This window comes from Hydra viridissima, unplaced genomic scaffold (genome assembly GCF_058129835.1).
Source record: "Hydra viridissima isolate aposymbiotic clone 2 unplaced genomic scaffold, HvirCarnegie_v1 scaffold_16, whole genome shotgun sequence".
In the NCBI taxonomy this organism is placed as follows: domain Eukaryota; kingdom Metazoa; phylum Cnidaria; class Hydrozoa; order Anthoathecata; family Hydridae; genus Hydra; species Hydra viridissima.
The window spans coordinates 735,001-761,155 of record NW_028324315.1 but is presented as its reverse complement, the minus strand read 5'-3'; the positions used below and the strand labels follow the sequence as shown (position 1 = coordinate 761,155).

Sequence of the window (26,155 nt, the reverse complement as noted above, 5' to 3'; positions counted from 1 at the left end):
ATTTTATAACACTATTACATTTTAATATTGTTCTTTTGAAAAAATATTTTTTGTCCAAACTTCCATGAGCGGCAGTGTATATGTAACCGAAAAGAGATATCTATGTTTTAATCTCGTTTATACATCTAATATGCGTCTACAATTGGAAAAATATAGAATCACTGAAATTAGACCTTTTTTCGATGAATAATATACGTCTAAAATATACGCATCTACGAAAGATGCAAATTAGAGTAGTTTTAGATGATCTATAGACGTCTTTTGCCTAGTGGGACATGCTTGGTCTTTGTTTCACGATAAAGTAAATTCACAAGCTGGTTAATCTTTAACTAATACACTTTTGTATGCACATGCAATATTTACAACAATGTTAAGACTTTAATTCGAAAAAATAACAGCTTTACTAGTGATAATAGATTTCTAAGAATTTTTAACACTTTCATGTCGTCCAATCGAATTTGCTTTATATATGCAATTCCGAGAATTATCTAGAAGGAAATATTTCCCATCTTTTCTTAAGATTTTCAAATAAAACGAAGCGAATGAAGAGGAAAGAGGTCAAAAAGAAAGGTCAAGTGAGTAAACGTTTGTTTGAACTTCAAACTTGTAAAATTCTAATAATAATAATAACAACAAAAGTAAAAATAATAATAAAAACTATAGAAATGATGTTCCTATTATCAATAATAATAATAATAATAATAATAATAATAATAATAATAATAATAATAATAATAATAATAATAATAATAATAATAATAATAATAATAATAATAATAATAATAATAATAATAATAATAATAATAATAATAATAATAATAATAATAATAATAATAATAATAATAATAATAATAATAATAATAATAATAATAATAATAATAATAATAATAATAATAATAATAATAATAATAATAATAATAATAATAATAATAATAATAATAATAATAATAATAATAATAATAATAATAATAATAATAATAATAATAATAATAATAATAATAATAATAATAATAATAATAATAATAATTTCTTACTACTGCTATCTACTCTGACAATAAAACAAACTTTTGTAAAAAGTTTAGATCAGATTTCTTTATAAGAAAATTATTTGAAACAAACATCAGCTGCATTCTGAATCGCTTACAACTTTCAACAAAAACATTTCATTCTGTAATTTTACACCAACAGAATACAATATTTTGATGTTTGATTGATTGCTTATACATTTTATAGTTACTTACAGCTTTGAATATTTTTATGTTAAAAAATTTAAATACGGAATTTAAAAAGTGTATTTTTAAAAATAGCTTTTTTTTAACCAAAAAAGTGCACATTATATAAATAGCAAATACTCATTTTCATGCATTGATAATAATTATTTCCGGAGAGAAGATTTCTAACTGAGGTCTTAAATGACCACTTTCGCATATGTTTATAAGGATGAATAACACACCTAGAGCTGACATGTTCAGCTAATACTTCGTCAAGAATCAATTGCCTGCCTTCACAAATAAAACGGAATCTTTATCTTCAGATAAACAATCAATTGGCTACTTCCATAAAGCTCCATGAGTGTTTAAAAGTTCTCCATTAAAACATTTTCTTTTAAAGTAAAAAAGAATATACTTTTGCAGACATTAACTTCCCGATCGTATGCCAGTACTGACCCGTTAAGCAGTATACATACACTAGCACGCTATTATCAGCCATTTCCGAAGAAAATGTGATATCGAATAAAAGCAAACGCAAAAATAAGTATTTTTTGAAGTTTATTTTAATTCAAATAGACAAAAATAATTTTATATAGTACAGATATTATTGATATTTCAATAATATGTCATTTATTTATTATTGTAATATTGTCATTCTATTTATTTAATGAGTTTTTTTCTTTCTTCCCGAGCTTTTCGTCCACAATTTATTTTTATAGCACCTGAATACAAAATTATATATATATATATATAGATATATAATGTATAACAATAACAACAATCCAGAAGTTAAAGTAGGAAAATATAAGAGGATTTAATTTGAATTGTTCACACTTACTATGCATAGCTAAAAAAAAGAAAGCAAGAAACTTGCAAAACATATTTTGTAAACCTTTGGTTTCGCTTTTATAATATCATCATGTACAACGTAGAAAACATTCAAAATAATGACGATTATGACAAAACGACATTCAACCAAAAACTTTGTAGCCACCACAATAGGGCTAGTGTTGGCACAATGGTATTGCAGTGGCATACGACTTGTCACCAGAAGCTTGCCAGACTCGCTGCAGTACTAATATCGTTAAAACGACGTGCGATCATTCGCCGGAATTCTGTGCGACTCTGGGCACAGTGAATCAAATACCACCTTGCATGAATGTTATTCAAATTATTTAATGCTAAAAATACAGCATTTATACAAAATTACTGTAATGATGTGTGGTAACATAAGTGAAATTTACATTATTTATATCATACGACATCTCACCTTTTCATAATAGTACTTACTACTGTAAGAGTTATGATGTAGAAAATGCAATTCTAGTTACAAACATATTTGTTAATGTTTTTACAAAAACACCAACATATTTTGTTTTAATAGCAAAGGTACGTTTGCTGTTATTATTACAATACGAGTTGTAATAATAGACCAATAAAAAACAGCAGCAAAAGCAAGAAAATTGCAAAATATATTTTGTAAACCTTTGGTTTCGCTTTTTTAATATCATCATGGATAACGAAGAAAACATTCAAAATAATGACGATTATGACAAAACGACATTCAACCAAAATTTTTGTAGCCACCACAATCGGGCCATTGTTGGCCTAATATCTAATTTTATTGCAGTGGCATAAGATTTGTCGCCAGAAACTTGCCAGACTTGCGCCAGTACTAATATAGTTAAACGACGTGCGATGATTCGCCGGAATTCAGACCCAGAGTCGCACGATGAATCAAATTTCAAAAAATTTGGCAAAATCCTACCAAAAAATACAATCTCTTGGGACTAATAAATTGATTTATAATGCAACAAATCCCACCAGAAAACTGGAAATAATTCTCTTTGGTTAATTTTTAAATATTCGCTGATATTTGCACCTTTTCCTGAGACATTTTTTAATTTACTTTTTATTGCGAAACTCAGGCACAAGATGCTCGCTATAGTGTCTCTCTTTTAAAAGGTAAACAGGTAAGAACAGTTCAAAATTTAATTTGACGGCATATGTTTAAGATTAAACTTGAAGTTACCAACAATATTTTTGACATTGCGTTTTGATTTTAGATTGTCATTTCTAAGATTTTAAAGTACCCCGTATTGATTTCTTTTTATTTACTTAATCATAAGTTCGGTTGAAAAACTAAGAGATTCTACTAGATTCCATGGTAGATTTAATATTTTCTCTCTGATTGGTGAAATTATGAAAGCAGAAAAAAAAAATCAGTTTCTCGATTTTTCCCCAATTTAATATACAACCTTTTAAAAAAAAAGTCATGTAAAATTTCAGATTAATTATTTTTGACACATTTTTAACATTACATCAGCACTACAGAGGTAATTTGTTATGACTCAAAATAATCATATGTAAGCATTCAAAAACTCTAATTTAAAAAAAATTGAGTGTACTTCATTTTAAAGGGGGTGAATTTTTTAGAATATAATTAGAATTTATAAATAGAATTTTTCAATTTTGTCATTTTGCTTGGAAAGTCCGTCAATTAACTGCAGACAATTTTTAAAAAATAGTTAAAAAGCCCACTTAAATTTATCATGACTATATACAGCTTTAAGCTAAATTTTTGCAAATTAAGCAACCATGGGACTCATGGGAACACAACTTAAACCCATGGACCTATAAGGTGACATTTGGGACCTGCGAGGAGAAAATTTGTACCCATTAGATAACCATAAAACCCATGATGTGCAACAAGATCCACCAATAAAAAAGCATAGAAACCCATGTTTTTTAATCGTGGAACTCCATAGAATTTCATGAGCTTTTAATGGAATAATACGTAATGTTTCCGTAAGGGGAGCATTTTATGATGAAATAAATTCGGAAATCAGATTTTTGATGACAATGAAGAAGATAAGATATTATTATTATTATAAGATAATATAATTAACATAAAGTTTTATTCTTTCTATAGCCTTGGACTGAAAAAAAAAAAAAAGCATACTTTGATAGTGAATTGAGAATGAAGATACACAGATGCCTTCAAAATTAAAATTTACTTTATTTAGCAAAATCAAACCAAATTATTTTGAGCATGTTTGTATAATTATATCTTTTCTTAGAGCCTCCTTAACAAAAGCTGCAAATTAACAAAAACATTAAACTAAATACTATTACCATTTGTTACCAATTTGTCGCTTGTTATTATTATTATTACTATTATTATTATTATTATTATTATAATTATTATCATTATTATCATCATTATTATTGTTATTATTATTATTATTATTATTATTGTTATTATTATTATTATTATTATTATTATTATTATTATTATTATTATTATTATTATTATTATTATTGTTATTATTCTTATTCTTATTCTTATTATTATTCTTATTATTATTATTATTACTATTATTATTATTCTTATTATTATTATTATTATTATTTTTATTATTATTATAATTATTATTAATATTATCATTATTATTATTATTATCATTATTATTATTATTATCATTATTATTATTATTATTATTATTATTATTATTATTATTATCATTATTATTATCTTATCCTTATCTACGAGAGGATGCCAATAACACATTTGAAAAGTCTTACAGTAATCTTAATGTTTTTTATTCTAGTTAAAACCAAGTTAATTAATTTAAATGGAGCGTGATACTAAATCAATTGATGTAACTTCCGAAACAAAGAACGAATTTCTTAAGTCCCTCACCAACATTTATAAGACCGATTTTTTAAGCGACATAACGCTGCGTATTATCGAGGACCCAACTGACGAAACGGATAAACTTGTAGATATCAAGGACCCAACAGATAAAACGGATGAAAATGTAGATGAATCTAACGGTAACTATTTCTACTTTAGTTACTTTTTCTCTCAATAAAGTAAAACATACAAATATTGATTTATTAAAATATAATTACCAAGTTAAAAACCTAGTTGAGTTATAAAGAAGAACCAGTGGTTGTCAATATATTTTGGTTGAAGCACAGTGCCCACTTTAGAAGCCAAGGTCTAGTTGAGAACCTTAGTACTAAAAGTACATTTTTGTCAAAATCAAACCAAACAGCCTTTGCTACTTTTCCGGTGAAGCTGCATGTGCTGTAAAAATACAGAAGTATAATTATGTACTTTAAATACTCTTTCTAAGCAAACCATTAAGTAGAAACACCCACTTTTATGAACGAAAAAAATGTACGTCCTGTATAGTTGTGCTAAATATTCGCAACTTCGCTAATTTAATCATTTTACATGGTTTTGTCTGCAAACTGATTCAAGACAGAACAACATCAAAAAAAAAAAAAAAAAAAAAGGAAGGCTAAAAATATCAAAATGGAAAAGAAATTAAATCGCCTAAAGTTTGAGATAACAATGTCATTTATAGTCTTAGTTTTAAACAACTGTATTTAAGTTAAGAAAAAATCTAAGTCCCAAGTCCGATCAAAAAGAGACCTATACTTCTAAATCATAAGTGCCTAGGCTGTTAGATCCAGGACTATTAGGCAGTAATTGTTAAAATACTATTAGGCTGTTAGTAATACTGTTACATACTTTTAAGTTATTTTTTCGATATTGAAAAAGAGTCAATAGATTTTTACATATCTGCAGGAGATTTTAAACAAAAGTCGCTTTATGACAATAGCATATGTCAGCTATTCACTTCCAAGACACAACCGCCATGTGATCTGGATTTTGGAGGCATCAAAAAGCCAAGATGAAAAAAAATAAGAGTTTTTTTCGTTTTCCTGTGGGTTTCCCTCTTTTAAAAATCAATTCTATCAAGCCATTTTAATAGTCTGAGTTAATCATCCCTTTAAAAAAATGTTATAGAAAAAAGTCCTTAACTTCAAAAAAGTTTTTGATCCCCTCTTAAAACTCATCTGTGGGATTAGTGAATTCAGAAGGCTTTGTTTGAAAGAAGCTAGAAACCCCTCGACAAAAGTTCAATGGCATCTGATTGATGAGATTGAGAACCAACATAATACAACATAAACATAATACAACATAAACAAGGGATAAGTCAATTATAATTCTCCATTTCCTGTTTGTAATACTGTAAAAAAAAGGGAGTTTTAAGTTATGTAAATAATTTTGCTGAAGCCACAACCTATGATCAAAGACATTGCTTCTGAGGATAGCAGTGACGTTGAAGTTGTTTAATAAATTTTTTTATACTCGTGTTTAGAATTTAAAAAGGATAACAGTAAATTTATTTAGATAGCCAAACTAAGAGTTGCAATAAGCAAGTTTCGCTTCCAGTTCACAAGTTGGTATTGTGCTTAAACAGTAAATTCTTTACAAAACTTCTTCAAGAAACTCCTTTGAAGGAAAAATATGAAAAAGAAATTGTTTTGAATGTTAACACTGGTGATAGCGAATATGTGGAGTTGCTCATTCATTCCTTTTACAACTTTGATTTGCTAAATAATATTGGTCTTTCTAAATTACTTAAAGTTTTAGTATTTGGTGATCGATATATATGTGATGCGCTTCTTAAACAAGGATCTGCAATGGTTGCATTTAAGAGTGTTGAAACAATCGACGAATGCAATTCAGTGTTAGATCGTTTAACTTTTTATGAATGTTCTCTCGGACATTTTTTACCAAAAGACTTTCTTGGTAGTTGTTGCAGCAAGTACCTCACCAGCACATTTACCCCGCTAGAATGCATTGCATGCGGTGAATTACCAAACATGCTTCACTTCTCAAGCTTGTTAATGCTATTGAAGTCTGATGATGGGTTTGCTTTTCATGAAAATAGTGTGATGACGTTTGTATTGAACTGGTTAGAAGCCGATGAAAGTAGACAAACAGAACAAAACATCGAAGCTCTACTTGCTGAATGTCGGTATGAACACATGGATGTAACATTTCTAACAATTGGTTTGTCTCATACTAATCCTATCTTGTGCAAGTGGTCTGGATTTTTAAACTGGTATATCAAGGCAATTGCATATCCTTCTTCTTTAAATCGTTACATTAAATTGCAAAAGAGATTAGACAGATCTCTAAAGTTTGATACTAAAGATAAAAATAATCCTCGCAATACTTCTTATCGCAAGTTTCAATATAATGAAGAAACAATATATCATAAGTATAATTTAAAAATGAAGTTTAACGAAGCGAAGAAGAAATGGATATCTGATATGTGGATAATGTATAATGGTCTTATCTTACAACCGGCAATCATCTTATGCGGTGATGAAGATAGAGCCATGCTGGAAATGTTTCTTAGTAAAGAAGTTCTGGAGTGCGAACTAAAAGACTTTTACTTAAAAATTTCCTTTTGGGTTGGTTATTTAGCTAAAAACGAAAAATTTATTAGAAAACACGAAATAGAATTCGTGGATTCTAACAGAGCAGAAACTTCGATCCACTATATGACAAAAGAAATCTTTGAGGAATTTTGTAATAAATGCGTTTTAATTTTTTAGTATGCATGAGCAACTTTAAATGTTGTCGTGAGTTTATTATTACACTATTTTTAGCATTATTTACCTTTATTACCAACATTTGTTGGACATATTAAATAAAGTCTATTTTTGTGACCCCTTAAAAAAGTTATTCTAGCTAGTTTAATAATGTGAAAAGTTTGGTGCTCGCATTCATTTGCAAACGTTGAAATGTTTATTTCAACGTTTGCAAATGAATGCGAGCACTCACGCAAAAGTTTTAACCTGAATATCAATACTACAAGTTCAACTTGAGTTTAAGCAAACTCATCTAACAGTTTTCTTAAATGAGTATGCTTTCATTGGAGACATTTTTTAGGCTGTTCAATTATTACCACGGATCAAATTTAGATGTTTTTAAGAAAACTGACATTTGCCACGGGTATTTCCTTGAGTAATTCTCCTTCTCATAACTTGAGACACTTCAAACGAAATTAAGCCTCTGTGAAAATATTTTTTTAGAAAACAATATTTTTTTTAAATCTAAAATGGCAATTAATGTTGTCAAAACAAGAAATCAAGTAGTTCTTATTCATTCACAATCTGTGTTTGTTTGTATAAAGACATATAAAACAAATTGGTATTAAAAAGTATCACTTAATCAGTCACTTAGAAAAGAGATGTATAAGACGACGCCGTTGCATGAATAATCCCCGTTGATCTGTATAATTATCAACTAACTGCAAACTAGTTTTTCTTGAGAACATCAGTATAAATAAATACGTTAAGTATGCAAGTTTATATTGCATGTACGTATTCGCAGCCCAGAAACTTTTACCCATATTATTATCAATACATTTACGTAGTGCTTGTGAACTACAGTAATCCTATAATTGGTAATAAAAATAATCATTCAGTAACCCTGTTCACCTACCCCCCCCCCCCCGGACAAAATTTGTATAGATTTTCTATACAAAAAATCAATCCTTTTTTCTATAGGCTTTTGGAACATATTCTCTATAGAAATTCAACTACTAAAAGTCTATAGAATATGCAATTGAAAGTCTATAGAAGTTTCTATAGATAAGATCAATATTACTTTCTATAGGCCTATAGAAATTTAACTACAGAAAGTCTATAGAAGTTTCTATAGATCGTATTTTTCGAGAGTGTATAGAAAATATTTTCTATTATCATTTAGATGGTCTATAGAATCAATGGGATATATTCCATCGATTATAGTCTATATTATATATTACATATATAATATACTACATATATTATAGACAATATAATTGCTTCCTATACCAATTTCATAGACTTTTTATGATATTCTATAAACCATCTGTATATTACATATGAGGAATATTTGCTATTGGGAAAGAAAACAAGAAAAAGTGCATTTATAAACTTTTAAAACAAAAGACTATATGTTAAATAATCAAAAAAGACAGAAATACACTATGTACATTCGTATAACATCTTTCATATTTTAACTCTTCTAAACTTCCAACACAATATTTAATTTCAATGTGACTGCTGTTCACATATCCTTTGACGACACACCCGGTATTTGATAGGCAAAGGCTAAAAATACAAAGAGTTCAATTATTTATTGATTTCTTCCGTTTAATGAAGAAATTCAAATGCTTTAACTATTTACCAACAACACCATCAACGAGGTCTTGACAAATTTTGGGGTTTTGCTACTTTGTCAGAGTGAGCATTACTTTGCTTGCCAGAAAAACTGACACTTCTTAGATAGTCTGTGTTTCCCACCAATGACACCAAAAGATCGTGTACAAATTTATTTGTACCATGCGATTTGTTACATTTGCTGAATTTTACATGGTCAATGTATATTTTGTGACCTGGCAATAATTGTTTCTAAATTATAAAGTAAAAGTACTAAAAATAAAATTTATATAATTAAACATATAAATAAAGAAATAGATAAATTTTGCATATTGGTTTGAGTTAGAGGAAAGACTTTTTGTCAATTTTGGTATATGATGTGTTAAGGAAGATAAATCATGGGGCTTGTTTAACTGCAAAACTCCATTGAATAAGTTCATCAAGTTTAATTTCTAAAGCAACTTTATCTGCATTCTAAAATAAAAACATAAAGGAATACTGAATTTAACTAGCTAAAATTAGAAGTATTTACAATATACAGTGGTGGCCAAAAGTCTTGGAACAACATATCTTATGTTATGATAAATTTTTATACTAAAAATAATAAACGATAACAGTAAAATAAATAAAAAAATAAATAAGCTGTAAGTATTTTTTTAAACAACATTCTCTTTAAAAATATACCTCAAACCTTCAAAATTTATACTTTAGATCAAAAATAAATTTTTTTGGTCGTTAAATGTTTTGTTCCAAGACTTTTGGCCACCGCTGTACAACACATGTACAATGTTTTCAATAACTTCAATGTTTTCTTCACCACGCAATCATTTAGCTTTTGCACAACTTTTACAATCATATTTCTAAAATAAGCTGATGAATTTGAATGAAATATTTTTAAATGGTATTTAACATTTATAAAAAACAGTTTTTTAAAATGTTCATCATAACCACACCATTAAAGTTATCTGATTTGGTAATGGTGGAACAACTTTTACAAGGGTGTTTGCTTGATTGTTTAACTCCTCCGAATCATCTTAATTATTTAAAATATAAAATAGTATAATACTTGTTTCATTAAAAAAAATGGATATTTTACACCTGCATATAAATATATATATATCCTAAATTCTGCTTACCCCCGATTTTAAGACCTTTGCCTCATAATTTTTCCAAGGAGGAGAACCAGACTTTAATGTCTGGTTCTGCAACATTGCATTGAAATAACTTGATGACAACTGTACAACAACATTTTCTCTATATACAACTGGACCTTTAATTAAGTCCATTCGAACAACCTAAATGAAATTAGTTAACTAGTAATAAGTATTAATATACTAATGATATAAGTTTTCCCACAGACAAATGGAAAACTTTAAATGAATTTTCAAATTATACCAGCCAAACAAGAAATAAAATACAAATAAAGTGCTACAATAAAACAAATGATTAGTAATAAGAAATACTTTTACTATTACTAATTAATACTATTTTATTTTTTTTATTATTTGTTGTAGATTAAATTTAAATTTGTATATATATATATATGTGTATGTGTATATATATATATATATATATATATATATATATATATATATATATATATATATATATATAAAACAAAGAAACAACAACTATGTATGGTACTTAAAGTTTCATGCCTAATGGCAATCATCAGCCATGAAATACAAATAAAAAATGTAAAAACCGTTACAAAATTACAAAAATTACTGTGTCGTTTGCTCTGACATCATAATAGAAAGAGAGGAGGAAAGGAATTATAGAAAGACAAAAGAAAAGAAAGAAAAGAAAAAAAGAAAAGAAAAAAAGAAAAGAAAAAAAGAAAAGAAAGAAAGAAAAGAAAGAAATAAATAAATAAATATAGAAAGAAAAGAAAAAAAGAAAGAAAGAAAGAATTTAGGCCTAGTCGCCAGTGTCAAATTTGGAAAGAAAAAATTTTTTTCTAGGCCTGCATTTTAAAACCAATTCATTCGTCTTATCAAATAAGATAACTTCTTGAAACATTATCATCATGTAGGGCAAAGGAGGGCATTAAGACCACTTTTTTTTATATACTTTTAGATTTTTCTATTAAAATAAATGACTATTGTGAAAATTAAAATTTTTTTTTTTCCTAAAGGCAGACAACATATGTTTATACCAGGCATACCACTTTATTCTGAAAAAAAAATTTTCTTATAGTGCCAATACTGGTTTGAAGCTAAAAAAAATAATCGCAAAAAAAAAAGAAAAGGGGGGCCATAAGACCAGGTATATTCAATCTATATATGTTGACCAAGACTTAGCGCGAAATGTTAAACTTCCATTTGATAACTTAAATATCATCTCTTTATGTAATTAAAGTGCCTTTGGCATTGGATAAAATGTCAAATATGCAATAACACGCCGATTTATTCCTTTTACCTCTACTTAAATGATCACTACTATCTTCAATTAATAGAATTTTTTTTTTTGTTTAAGTTACTTTCTAAGTAACTTAAACTAATTTTAAAAAATCTTAAGCGAAAATTCTTTTATTAAAAAAAACACATTTTTGTGAAAGGTGAACAACTTTTTATACAGAATTAACAGCTATATAGTAGTTCACACTGACAATTAGGGGAAACAGGATTTTTTTGATGTTTTAGATAGTTCACTTTTAGGCATTGTGGAAACTTTTAACTTTAGTATATTCATCCAAATGTCAAATGAGAATGTTTTGCAAAATATTGTGTTGACTCGAGCCTGGGAACTTAAATACCCCAAACTTTTGACACCATTGCCCCATAGGTGGGGGCAATGAGCTGATAAAAACATTTTTTTTACTATCTTATAACACATTTAAATTTATCAAAAGTTTTTAAATTTGATCTTATAATTTTTTAGTGATAAAAAGCTATGATCATGTGAGATTTTTACCCTCTCCAAAATGAGGGGGTTGTATATATTACTTGACCATAACTTTCAAACACAAAATGATTATTACATGAAATTAAAAACCTGTTAATATATTTATAATTAGTTTTAACTTTTTGTATGTTCGAACCATTCTAGAAAAAAATATAAACAAGATTTGTTCTCAAATATATATGAAAAATTATATTTAAACAAAAAAAAAAAAAAGTTTTGCCATTTTTACTCGTCAGGGAGGGCATTAAGAGCAACTTATTTTTTAAATAAAAGTTTTATACTCTAATTAAACAAAAATATTAAAAATTAGATACAAGCATCTCAAATAAGTCTTACTTTTGCTAGTAATACAAATTTTTTTTTGTGTAAGCTAATCTTAAAGGTATATGTTTAAAATATGTAAACCTTTATTAGACGGCTCAACGACTTCGCTATTTTTAACTAGAAAAAATAAGACATTTAAATTATTTTTTTATGTCAAAACATTACTTAAGTAGAATTGTGTAAATTTAAGAAAGTGCTTACATAACTAAGATACTACTTTACTTTCAAGAAAAATAAAAGCAAACAACTGGATATATACTTTTTAACTAAAAACTTAAAAGCACTAAGTTCGGCAAAGTTTTTCATAAACTTTGAACAAGCCTTTGAACTGCCGTAAAAAACATCGATATTAAATATCAAATTAATAATGGTTATAAAATAGCTGTAAACCCAAGAAATGTTTTAAACTACTCCCTGATTTAGTAAGTAAACCTCTACTATGTAAAAATAAGTAATTTCTTTTTTACATAACTGCATTAAGTAATTTAAATTAGATTATTCTAAAATTGATCCTATTGCCCCTCTGATCTTATTACCCCGCTTTACCCTACTTCTTTATATATATATATATATATATATATATATATATATATATATATATATATATATATATATATATATATATATATATATATATATATATATATATATATTATTTTTATACAATATTTTTTGTTTACAGGATCTTTAAATCACATTTACATCGTAGATAAAAGGTTTATTGCAATAAGTTTAATTTGCCAGTTTTTTTTATAGTTACACAGTTTTAGTATAAACTAAATGGCTAATTACACAATTATCTTTATATGGCTTGTTTATATTCTTATAATTTGCTACTTTAGACACATAGCATGCAATATCACACTTTAAGTTTAAATTAGTTGTGAAATTAAAAATTTTAGATTTTGATTTGCATTTCTTTTGGTGGGGATATTTATTTAGGTTAGGTATAACTAAGTTTATGTATGCCCCGTTCACATTCATTTAGAATTTACTACTTTAGACACGAGGCATGTGGTATCAAATTGAAATTCTGATATTGTTATTTTCATTTCTTTTGGTGTACTTATTTATTCTTGTTTTGATTTATTGTTATTTAAGTTAGAGACCTTTTTTTTTATTTTGTTCCTGACAGGTTTTGAAGTATATGGAAATTATAGAACCTTTCAGTTATCAGATAAGATTATCTTTTGTTACACATTTTTATTAAAGATATTTAGTTGTTGCATTGAACTTTATCTTTAGAAAATGGTATCAGAAATAAATAAAATAAAAAAATTTCTATAATCAATTTATAAATAAAGAATTAGCAATCACAATATTTCTTAAAGGTAATTAGTAAAACTTTATTTTCATTTCATACTATTTATATCATTTAGGTTCCATATTTTCTTTATTGTATTTTATGTTATATTTTACCTTTAGGAATTGACAACACGTTGCTGGAATTGAAGAGTGAAACATGTACTAAGAACAGCAGCGTTAAAACCTAAAACCTAGTTTGTTAACAATTGGTTTAGTTTAAACATCTATTGTGTATATGGGTGTGTATGTGTGTGTGTGTTTTATACAGATGTTTTTTAACCTCAAATATAATGACTATTAAAAAATATATTTAAAAACTATTTTGATTGTAATTGAAAGTTTGTGTACTAAATTACATTATTATAAATATTTAATTAGTTTTCAATGTCCAGTTAAAGAGTTTTTGAAGATTGCTAACAAATTGAGCACTATATTTCTCCCAACCATGTTAGTTTATACAATTAGTACTGCTTGTATCAGATGGGTGGTAATTATTACATTTATTATGGTAAGAACCAATGTGTTTTAAGAATATCATAATGAAATAATCCATATAACACCTGTTCCATAAAGTTTGAGACTAACTTGAATGAGCGATATCAAATGAAAGCTCTATCTTTCCTCTTTCAATTAGCATATAAATTCTCTGATTTTTTTTTGTTTAGATAACAATTTAAAATGCCAAATCAACAAGCCCTAAAAAGTTGTGTGTATAATTTTTATTAAAAAAAACATGAAGATGGAAAACAGGTTGTTTGGAACCATTTCAAGATGGAGGGCTACTCAAAAGCTACAATTTATAGATATATGAACAGTTACGATCAAAATAAACCATTGGGCCGCAAAGCTGGAAGTGGAAGAAGGCCTACTCTTAATACACAAAACAACCGCATCAAATTAAGGAAAATGTTAAACAATCGAAGAGGTGTGTTACTTTCAAAGGCTTCTAGAAGACTTGGTTGTAACAAAAGTACCATCGGACAAATCTTAAAATGCTTTAAAAAGCCTATTCTTTGTTATAAAAGAAAAAAAAGACCAAGCAGAACTCCTGAACAGAGGCTTTGGGGTTGCCGAAAATGTGGTCGACGTTATTCAAAATATCGCAACCATGAATTTATTATTGACGATGAGTCATACTTTACTTTGTCGAATAGAACACTGGCTGGTAATAATACATACTATTCAAATGATCAAAAATTGACACCAGGCATTGTTAAGTATTATGATGTTGCCAAATTTAAAAAAATCTCCCCTCGAGGGGTCACATCTATTTAGATTGTTCCTTCTGGCCAAGCGGTAAACCAAGAGATCTATTTAAAAGAGTGTTTACAAAAGCGCTTGCAACCTTTTATTTATAAATATATCGAGACACCAAGTATATCTTTTGGCCTGATTTAGCAACATCTCACTATGCTAGTTCGGTAACAAAATGGTTAAAAACCCAGAAGATACCATTTGTTAAAAAAAAAAACAATCCAGCAACCTTACCAGAAGCTCGTGCTATAGAGGATTTTTGGGCAATGCTTAAGCGGGATGTTTACAAGAATGGGTGGTCTACAAATAATATATCAAACCTTGAGCGTCGGATTTGTTATTGTGCCAGTAGACTTGACCTAAATGCTGTACAAAAGCTGGTACAAGGTACCATGACCAGACTTGATCAAAGTTGAAGATATGGAGTCTCGTGATAAATTTATTTTTATTTTCCTATTCTGCATATTTAATTCTAAGAACATACCAAAAAAAATTTTGGCGCTTGTCTGGTTTCGCACCCCTCTCCCCCCTTTTTTTTTTTTTTTTTGCAGATATTGAAAGATCTTTGTCTGAAACGGAAAAAAATGGTATTCATTTTTATTTTTGACAAAGAAAAAGTACTCTAATTCACATTTGAATATTCCATTTTTTCGTTAAAAACGACGCTGCTTTTAACTCCATTTTTAAACTTTTTAACGATAGTTTTAAAACCATTAATTCAAACCGCTGAAAATATTTACCTGGTTTTTACAAGCGTTAAGAAACGCAAAGAACAAAAAAATGACTTAAATTAAAACATTTACTGAAAACCTACTAAATTTATTCATTACAATATATAAAGAAATATAAACAAACAAATAATGAGCTGTGTTCATCAAATAGTTTTACGAACGCCTAATTTACTGGGTAGTTAGTAGCAATTTGATCCCAAAAGTGAAAAAACGCATGCTCTTTAAACCTCTGCATCCACATGAATTCGCTGAGATAGTCAGGAATCATGTCTCTATGTGTTCCAAACATTGCTTTAAACTTTGCTTTGCTGCGACACCACATTGCTTCAACTCGATTAATTGTCACGTTTGTTGACGGATCTACAAAGTGAAGCAAGTGGTTCACCGTACCATGCTGAAAACCTTGTGGTCCAAGAGTGTTATAAGCACCCCACATATCACTCCAAATTTCTGTCCCTGGCCATATCCATCGATGTATAATCGGCAAAAGAGTTGCTGCATCACGTTGAGCTACAGGGATTAAAAAAACCTTGTTTTGTTGTTGGCTCGTAACCACCAAATATCCATTGGCCTTCCACAATTCTGCCACGGTTGTATTTGCGGCGAGCAAAAAGAGATTCGTCAATCTCTACAACACAGCTAGGGCCGCCTAATTGTACAGGATTATTCAAAAAGTACTCTACTGCAACATTTCTGCAAAACTGGTTCCAATCGCTTATAGTTTCCCTGCATCCAATATCCAATTCTTTTTGAATATCTTCTTGCGACAGTCCCCGACTTTTGCCTGCGCTACGAGCCCATATGTATGTTATTCCAATGATCTTCCACAACTCCAGTTTTGATTTCTCAAAAACGCTGCCTTTGCGAATGTTTACAGTCTTTTTACACTTTTTAACAGTACATCTCCAGGTAATTCCATCTACACTGCGTGTGTACAGCTGTTCGCTACACTGCAAGTTGCAAACGGGACAAATCATTACAGTAGCAAGCAAACCGAATTCTCTTAACCACTTTATGCATTCTTCGCGATTATTCATAAACCTCGCACCAATTTGAGTTAACGAGATTTTATCGAATTCATCTACTGTTGGTTTTCTAGCCGTTTTGAAACTTCTCTTTATAAAAAACTGGTGACACGAACTTGTCAAGCGACTTATTATAAGACATCAAAACTGTTCGAAAAAATCCCAAATAATTTTATACCTGTTACCTGTTGTTTACTGGTATTAGGCAGTGGCGCAACAAAACATGGACAAATATCAAAGATGCAGTGTAAAAACTACTTAAAAACTGATTTTGTTTTGTTGATAACACTCCATCCATTTTTTTGTTCTTTGCGTTTCTTAACGCTTGTAAAAACCAGGTAAATATTTTCAGCGGTTTGAATTAATGGTTTTAAAACTATCGTTAAAAAGTTTAAAAATGGAGTTAAAAGCAGCGTCGTTTTTAACGGAAAAATGGAATATTCAAATGTGAATTAGAGTACTTTTTCTTTGTCAAAAATAAAAATGAATACCATTTTTTTCCGTTTTAGACAAAGATCTTTCAGAATCTGCAAAAAAAAAAAAGGGGGGTGCGAAACCAGACAAGCGCCAAAATTTTTTTATCGTGTTTATTTAAGTTTTTATTCAAGTTTAAAGCCAGTCTCAAATTTTATGAAACAGGTGTTATTAAAAAATATAAGGATTATTTTGATATCAAATTACAATACTATGTGGCTTAATTCTTCTTTAATTATGATGGAGTGATTTTAACTGATTATTCCCTACAATAACGTTATTTTAACTGAATAAAAACAGCGGATAATTTGATGCACTACCGTAATAACTCCTTTATTTAAAAGGATTCTTTTATTGGAAAAATATAAACGCACTTCAATCCGTTAAGACTTTTATCCGTTAACTTAACGGAAAAGCCGTTGCACAGTGGAAAATTGTAGAGCAACAGCATATCATAAATGTTTTTTACTAATGTCGCTACTGTCATTATATTTCAATTTTATTTAATAGTTTAATGGTCAATCATTACTATAATGCAGGAATTTCACATAATTTTGTGTAAAAATAAAAGATTTGAAGCCCTATTGTTTATTACTTTTGCGGATGTTCATTTCAAACCTGTTCGCTTCATCACTTTAAAAGTTAATTTTCTATAAAACTTTCTCGGAATAAGTATAAAGTATTATACATTTTTGAAAAGCTCATGTTATGGAGATTTTAAGAAAATTATACATTTTTACTTATATCGTTCAGTTTAGGAGTAATTATTTGAACAACAAAATAAATGAAAAAAAATAATATTCTTCAAGTTCACTGAGACTTTTGGTAGTTACCCACGCTTCCCCACGCTTTACATTTAATGTAGTATTGTAGCCTAGGTGTTTATTAAAAACATGTATAAGAATGAGTTGCAGAAACGTGCGGTTTCCGAAATTATCGAGAAAAGAGTGATAAAAGTAAAAAAACAGAAAACCGCTTTTTATCGTGGTTTCAAACTTTGTTCATTTATATCAATAGCTTGGTATATGTTTTTTAATTTATTATCAATTTTTTATTGATACCATGGCATTCTTTTATTTTTGCACTCCTTTTGTGGTGAATGTACACTGCCAATATATAAAGAGTTGAAACATATATCAGTATAACAAATTCACAGTGGAAATTAAATCGACTCTTTTGTGTATTGAATATTACTTAAGTTACTTTTGTGATTTGTTAAAATGACAAAAAAAAATGGCGAAATCCGGCACCTTCATATGTTCGTTTTTGTCGACCTATATGCATAGAATTCTGCAAAGAGACTTCCAAGAAAACTAAAGCCATTGTAGATGAAGTAAAGAGCCAAATAAATTCTTTACGTGAAATGTGCAAGAACTTGATGAAGATACTCTGCAGCTTTTGAAAGTCAACGAACTGATTTCAGGAACTGAAAGTCCCTATGTAGTTATGATATAGTACCTTTTAGGTGGTACCAGGGTAAAAAACGGCTATTTTTGATAAAATTTTGAAAAATACCAAAATTAATGTTTTGAATTCTTAAATCTACCTTTTTCAATATGCGTTTTGCAAAAAGTAAAAAATCTTCTTAATTTTAATCAAATTTGGCCTTTTTTTAAAGAGCAGTTTGGTTCTTGCTTCATAACAACGACCTTAGAAACGCTTTTTTTCTCGCTAAATCTCAATTTTTCAGAAAAAATAAGTTTTCATAGAAAATAGATAATAGGCTGAAATTTTGCAAGTTTAAAGATGAACATATTACGAATGTTGTCTGTGAAGCAAATTTTTGTTATTTTTTATTTAAAACTCATTTTTATCATGCTTTGGTCCCAAACTATTCTTAATTTTATATCTTAAAGTTCGAATGTCAACCTGGTAAAATTAAAAGTATTTTAAAAAAATCTGTTTCATTGACAACATTCTTAATACATTAAAGAATTCATGTTCAAATTTTCAAGCAGTTTTGACTCTTTTTGAGTTAGTTATATTAGATGAAAGAATAAGCAGTTTTAGGGGTAACATAGCACTAATTATGCGCATAATTAATGACGCCATCACTAAAAATTTTTTTTGGGCTACTGTTTTATATATTTTTTTTGTTCATTAATAGAAAAGAGCTAAAGTCTATTAATAGTTTTCAATTTCTTGTTAAAAAGTTACCTTTACCCTGGTACCACCTTAATATACCTATACATTACTTCATAAAAGCAACTATTTAAAAATTATTATTAAGAAACTGTTTTAAATATTTCTATAATTAGTAAGTAAGCACTTTATGTATTTTTCGTCGTTTTTAATAATTTTAAGGTATTTTCATACATTTGTAAAGCATTGTGTTAAAGTGTAAATTAACAAACTGCCAATTTTGAAGTTTTTGATTTTTATTTATTTTTAATATTGTATTACAAAAAGTTCTTTTAAAAAGTATTTCTCAAGAAGCGTCATATACTACTTTACATTTGTGAAAAATTTCAAATCTCTATTTTTAGTAACAAAAAAGTTATCGATTTTTGGTCCGAAACACACCTTTACTTTCCACTGTGCGTTGGTGCAATAGCGTTGGTGCAATAGATCAAGAGAATTATTTAAATATTGTGTTTATATTATATTATATATAACAACTATATAGTAGTAGTAGTAGTAGTATATACTTGTTACAACAAAAGTAAAAAATAATTGACAAAATACAAATAATAGATTGTCAGATTACAGTTAGTTTTTGTGAAGCTCATATTGCAACTTTCACAAAGGAAAGCTGCGAGCTGTAGTAACATTAGAGCTTATCGAGGTTCGCTTTAAAACTGTTGACAGTTGGAGAACTGATTACTTTATCTGGTAACATGTTCCATGCCTTGGCAATGCGATTGTTAAAAAAGTGGAAACGAGATAAATTGTTGCTGTACTTCTCACGGTGAAGTCTTTCTCTGTGATTTGCTCTTGGTGGAATTGTGATGAGGGGAAAGTGCCAGTTGACTGTGTCGATGTTATTAATAATTTTATATTTTTGGATGAGGTCACCTCTTTTACGACGCTCCACGAGAGAAGATAGGCCAAGTTGTAAACATCTGGACTTGTAGTCTAGCTTTTTCAGTTTGTCTGGTATTTTTGTGGTTCTGCGCTGTATTAATTCTATAGTTTGTTCATCTTTCACCAAATGAGGGTTCCAAGCCGGAATCGCAAACTCAAGTAAAGGACGAATGTAGGTGCAATAGAGTTGTTTCCATAAAAAAGCATCATGAGATTGGAAAGTGTGTTTTAGGATGCCTTGCATTTGATTTGCTTTACATGAGGCAATTATGGATTGGGTTTCTACTTTAAGATCATTGGTAATTTGAACTCCCAAGTCACGCTCAGAAGTGGTTGCTTCCAATGTAGTTCGAGTCGTAATTGAACAAGGGCCTAATTCCTCCATGGAGTACTTGAAAAGAGTTAATTTTTTTTGACCAAAGTGCATGACCTTGCATTTCTTTGCGTTTAACTCCATGAGCCACGATTTAGTCCAGTGAACAATTTGGTCAATATCTGATTGGAGTTGAAGTTGAGCAGCAAGTGAGTTGACAATGCTTAGGATTTTAGTGTCATCAGCATAGATCTTACAACTGTTTTCTTTGCTTATTACATCCGGCAGATCATTGATGAAAATGACAAATAAAATTGGACCTAAAACTGATCCTTGCGGAACTCCACTTGTCACAGGTAACCAATTCGATTGAGTGTCACCAAGGATGACTCTTTAAGACCTGTTGAGTAGGAAAGCTTTTATCCAATTGAGAAGATTGCCGTCGATTCCATACATTTTTAATTTGTGAAGCATTCGTTGATGTGGGACTTTGTCAAAAGCTTTAGCAAAATCCAGAAATATGACATCAACTGGTAGTTTTCTGGCTATATTTCCAGTCAAGAAGTCCATTGTTTCAAGGAGATTTGTAACGCATGCTTTTTTTTCTAAAAATCCATGTTGACTATTTGATAAAAGATTGTTTGATATTAGGTGCTGCATAATTGCCTTCTTAACTAGTTTCTCCATTATTTTACATGGAATTGAGGTGAGGGATATTGGTCTGTAGTTTGATGGGTCAATTCTAGAGCCCTTCTTAAATAAAGGTGTTACATTTGCTTTGGACCATGAGCTTGGAATTTCACCATTGTCAAATGACTTTTGAAAGATGAGAGTAAGTGGAGAAGACATTGAGGTAGAACAAAAGCGTAAAACGTGAGGACTAACATTGTCTACACCAAGTGATTTAGATATATCTAGTGCTGAGAGTTCCATAAGAATGGCCTGAGTATCGAAAGATATGTCATTGAGGATTGTGTTAGTTCTACGATCAAACGGGGAGGATTGTCATTGGATGGCTCTTTGCTGAAAACTGATTGAAATTGATTGTTAAGTGAATTGGCTATTGTAATTTTGTCAGAGCTAATGATCTCGCTGGCACTGGTGATTCGCATAGATGAGATCTGATTTATTACAGAGCGTTTACTATTTATGTATGAAAACAGTCTTTTAGGGTTACGCTTATCATTGGCAAGGGCAATTTCGAAGGATTTCAGAGAAGAACGACTTAATTTTTTAACGAGCTTTCTAGTTTCTCTATATTCCCCAACCAGGGATGTAATTTTCCATTTTGAACTGACGTTACGAGCCCAGAGCGATTTTTTAAGTCGAATAAGAGATAATAGTTCTTTTGTTATCCATGGTTGTTTTTTGGGGGATGGTTTGTTCGGCATACGAGGGATGAATTGATGACAACATTCGTTGTATTTGTTGAGCCAAAGTTGGTAACATTGTTCTACGTTTAAGTTTTTAAAAATAGATGACCAGTCAATCTTATTGAATTCTTCGTTGATTTTTTCGTAGTTACCAAGCTTGTATATAAATTTAGAGCTGTTGAAATGTGATAACTCTACGCTGGAAGCCAGTTTGTAATGCCAGGTGATAGAACAATGATATTGATCAGAAAAACTGAGTGGAGGACCGATGTTAATCTCACTAGCACGATCAGGAGAGTCACATATTATTAGATCAAGAGTGTTTGTCATAGGGCGATTAGCAGGTTTGAAAGTAGGGACAGTGACGATTTGGTGAAGATGACAATCTTGAAAGAGAGAGACAAATGAAGAACTGAGACCAATTTTAGAGGAAAAGACTGAATTGGAAGTCCAAGTAATCTCTGGGAAATTGAAATCACCGGCAATGATGATACCATTGTATTTTTTGGTTGATACTGAAGTTTTAGCATGGAAAATAGCACTTGAAATCTCTGAGAAGGTTTCGATGCCTGAGGATGGAGGTCTATAAATGCAGCCTAGGAGTAGAGTTTCATTCAGAAGCTTTAGTTCGACCCATAATTGTTCTGAATAGTGACGAATAAAATCTTTGTGTAGTAGGGATTCCTCTATTTGGTTTGAGATGATTTTATTGTTTGTGTATATAGCTACACCTCCTCCGATTTGGTTGCAACGGTCTGAACGATAGAGGTTGTAGTTCGGAAGAGAGGGAGTTAATTGGTCATTGAACCATGTCTCGGTGATAAAAATAATGTCAAAAGAGTTGTTTTCTGCAAGTAAGGACAGTTCGATGAGTTTTATGGGATTGAGGGAGGTTGCATTGGTGTAGAAGCACGAAAGATGAGATAATTTAATGGAAGAGCTGGCCTTGTTAAGGAATGAATTAGTGAGATGTTGAGAGCGACTTAATGGCTTCAGCAGCTGATTTCCATTTGAGAAATGGGTTCCTCTCTCTTCCATTGATGTTGACTGTTTTGGATGTGTCAATGCATTTGATTTTTTCGCTGCGGATGACAAATCGAAAGGGTTTGTCAAGTAAATCTTTTGCCAATAATTCTGCATTTTCGGTAGCACGCTTTTTGTTTAAGTTGTTGAATGTTTCTTGTTCGAGAGGTGTACGGTCTGGGCGAATGTAGACAGATTTTAATTCGTCTATTGAGGCAAGTTGCTTTGCATTAGATAGGAGATCATTGCGGTGCTCTTTCGAGTCAAACTCAACGATGATCAATTCATTTGGTTCAGCTGCTATATTAGTTAAACTGGTGGTATTGTTAATCTTTTTTGTGAAATGCCCAACAACTTTAAAAGCAACATTATAGTTAAGTTTTTGGAGCATGCTTTGAACTGAAAGTAGCCTCTGATTATTGTCAGAGGATTTTGGAAGACCAGCAATTATAGCTCTTTTTGATTTCATTTCATATATGTATCATATATGTATCAGATTTATTTAAATATTGTGATGAAATTTATTGAAATGATGTTATATCTGAAAATTATAACGTCATTTTTCAAGATATAACATCAATATAACAATAAACATTGTTGTTATATTGATGATTTACCTTGAAAAATGATGTTATATTGTTCAGATATAACATCATTTTAATGTTATAATAACGTTATATTCATGTTATATCTTGAAAAAGGATGTTATTTTTTAAATATAACATCATTTTGATGTTATAATGACGTTATATTGATGTTATAATGATGTTAGTTCGCGCAACTTTGTCGTTATATTTTTTAAAAATATAACATAACTTTTTAGTGTGTAGGTCTAATTTTTCCCAGAAAAGTTTTTAGACCAGGTTTGGACCAACCCGGACTCCATATTTAGGGTGCTTATGAAACCAATTTTAAGCCCCCTCCGACCTTTCCTTGTCCCTGGCGAGAAGGCGAAGTGGAGTGCAGTACCTCTGTGGGGATTGGTCAAATTTGCTGAAATTTTGCACCTAAGGGTAACTTTAATCCCTGAATTCAGTGGTGACATAAACATCCCTAAGTCAGTGAACCATCCTTTAGGACCAAATATCTTTAAAAGAAAGGAAGCGTTTAAACATACAGATAAAATGTCCCATTTTAATATATATAAAGTTATGTTTTTAAATATTTTTGAACTTTCTTAAAAGTTGAAAGTTTTTTAAATTTCCCATCAAAACCGTTGAATTTCTCATCAAAACACTCAACCCATGTATGGGCTTGTTCAAGGCAGCAGTTAACATGATACCCACTGATAACCATTAGCCGTTTCAATGCACAAACAATAAATGAGGCTGCCATTGTCATTGCTGCTTCAAATCAAGAAATATTCGTAATCTCTTTTTGACTGCTTTATTAGGTGGTTAGTTTTGCAAATTTATTGAGCATTTTAAACATTAATAAAAACTTCTGAAGTCACGTGAAAACTTCTAAATAAAGTCTATTAATGATATATCAATTATCCACATTGCCAAGTGTAATGGTGGTAATTCGAGTATGGGGTACCCTTACTAATAGTAAGCCATCGAATAACCATAAACAATTGTACTTCTATAACAGCATTTTATTAGTTACATATGATGACAAATTACAACAGGACTTAAATGTTTCAAGGTCATCATTCGTTTAAAAAAAACATTTATAGTGATGACTTTGAAGTTGCGCAGAAAATGTTGACAAAAGTTAATTAGTCTGGATGGCTGACCCTGTTGGAAATAAAGCTAAAACTGCGATTTGTCAACAAACGCTCGAAACATCTGTAATTCATCTGAAATTACGTAATGGTCTATATGCCCTACTATTTCGCTGCTCTACATTGCAAAAAACACCGTATTTAGCAGAATTCATCAGATAGCCGCTAAACTATTGTTATCGCCTAATTTTAATGGTTACAAAGAAAGCAAATATAAACGTATGGAACGGTTATTTTATCCAAAAAAAATGAACCTTTTTTCGGTAAAAACTTTAAGAGAGCTCAATGGATAGTAACAAATGGCGTTAGCTTCTTCCTATTCAGGTATTTACTGAAATCCGACTCAATCTCATTACGAATATTTACTTGGACTTGTTATTGCAGTTAGGTTATATACCGATGTTGATACCGATGTATAAACAACATCAGATTATTTATAGATTTCAAACTCGTTTTCAAAGCCTATCTTTGCATTACCCTTTAATATACCCTGCTGCCAAAATGCGTAAAAACTTATATTTAAAAATAGAATGTTGCTTAGAGCCAATTAATATAACGTGTATATTTAAAACCGTTTGAGCCACGACGTTTTTAAAGGGGCTGAAATAAGCTGCATCTAGTCACTGCATTACGTCTCCTTCTTTAAGTGGTTCATAATGTATTCTATAGCTTTTATGGATGGAAGTTATAAATGAATAAGTGTGGGCATTAGTAGTTTGTTTAGCATAATTTCCCAAAAGAATATTCTAAATTTAGTCTTTGTCAATAAAGCGGATTCTGGGAACCTATTGAATACTTATGGTATAGCCTTTCAATATTTCTACATTGGTTGTAACTGCACTGTAAAACAAATCGGTTTTTCAGTGGTTTTTTGAAAAACTCCTTGGTTTTTTAAAAAACCAAAACCTGTTTTTTGGTTTTTTGAAAATCCAATTGGTTTTATGCGCAAGTATTAAATGTGTCGCGGTTTTTCAAAAAACCAATTGTTGCATTCGCCGTGAGCTTTTTGTAAAGTTTTTATGTTTTGAAAAACTATAATGTTAAGGATTACCTCTTTCTATTAGTTCAAGATGATGGAATTCCTATTTTTCTGTGCATATCTTATCTGCTAAAGCACTCTGAAAGATGGTATGTTATATGGTAAGTTGGTATTAAGATGGTATATTTTTAGGCATCTCGAAGAATTTAAGGGCTATGCTTATTCATCTGTTCTCAGATGAGAGAAGTCTTCTATATGTCTTTGACGCGGTAAGGGTCTTGTCATAAGTATGACTAGTGAAAATATTTTGTTTATTATAATTTAATTACAACTTGATGTTTTACTTTGATTTAGGATCCGGGTTGTCTCACTCCAATTCTCCGGATTAGAGGCCCAGTTCTAAGACCAATATCAATAGATCTTTTTGTTGATAAAATACTTGTTGCGAAAGACATCCCAGACTTTTC

At 29.7% G+C, this 26,155-nt stretch overlaps 3 protein-coding genes and 2 long non-coding RNA genes across 5 annotated transcripts in view; 2 read left to right on the top strand and 3 right to left on the bottom strand.

Annotated features, from left to right (window-relative positions):
- LOC149877183 (uncharacterized) overlaps nucleotides 1–26,155 on the bottom strand; it is a 288,845-nt gene that overhangs the window by 1,321 nt on the left and 261,369 nt on the right. The gene's annotated exons all lie outside the window — the stretch shown is intronic.
- On the top strand, nucleotides 527–7,737 carry LOC149877210 (uncharacterized). The gene is made up of 3 exons (XM_090073936.1): nucleotides 527–575; nucleotides 4,823–5,048; nucleotides 6,421–7,737. The coding sequence occupies exons 2-3, from the start codon at nucleotides 4,847–4,849 to the stop codon at nucleotides 7,635–7,637; spliced, it is 1,419 nt and encodes a 472-aa protein (XP_089930062.1). The 5' UTR covers nucleotides 527–575; nucleotides 4,823–4,846; the 3' UTR covers nucleotides 7,638–7,737.
- LOC149877209 (uncharacterized) lies at nucleotides 9,102–10,631 on the bottom strand. Its single transcript, XR_016448077.1, has 3 exons — nucleotides 10,367–10,631; nucleotides 9,259–9,704; nucleotides 9,102–9,182 (listed from the first exon to the last, which is right to left on the bottom strand). It is a non-coding gene; the product is annotated as an uncharacterized LOC149877209 (long non-coding RNA).
- LOC149877208 (uncharacterized) lies at nucleotides 13,201–15,345 on the top strand. Its single transcript, XR_016447934.1, has 3 exons — nucleotides 13,201–13,792; nucleotides 13,887–14,274; nucleotides 14,432–15,345. It is a non-coding gene; the product is annotated as an uncharacterized LOC149877208 (long non-coding RNA).
- On the bottom strand, nucleotides 19,954–22,290 carry LOC149877207 (uncharacterized). Its single transcript, XM_090074292.1, has 3 exons — nucleotides 21,574–22,290; nucleotides 21,042–21,529; nucleotides 19,954–20,978 (listed from the first exon to the last, which is right to left on the bottom strand). The coding sequence occupies exons 1-3, from the start codon at nucleotides 22,288–22,290 to the stop codon at nucleotides 20,021–20,023; spliced, it is 2,163 nt and encodes a 720-aa protein (XP_089930418.1). The 3' UTR covers nucleotides 19,954–20,020.

Excerpts from the sequence above, each read along its gene's own strand:
- LOC149877210 (XM_090073936.1), top strand. The coding sequence starts at position 4,847 with ATGGAGCGTGATACTAAATCAATTGATGTAACTTCCGAAACAAAGAAC. Across the intron at positions 5,049-6,420 it reads AAATGTAGATGAATCTAACG|ATAGCCAAACTAAGAGTTGC; the intron begins GTAACTATTTCT and ends AAATTTATTTAG.
- LOC149877207 (XM_090074292.1), bottom strand. The coding sequence starts at position 22,290 with ATGACAAACACTCTTGATCTAATAATATGTGACTCTCCTGATCGTGCT. Across the intron at positions 21,530-21,573 it reads ACAATCCTCCCCGTTTGATC|GCCATTCTTATGGAACTCTC; the intron begins GTAGAACTAACA and ends TTCGATACTCAG. Across the intron at positions 20,979-21,041 it reads ATGCTTCACAAATTAAAAAT|AGTCATCCTTGGTGACACTC; the intron begins GTATGGAATCGA and ends CAGGTCTTAAAG.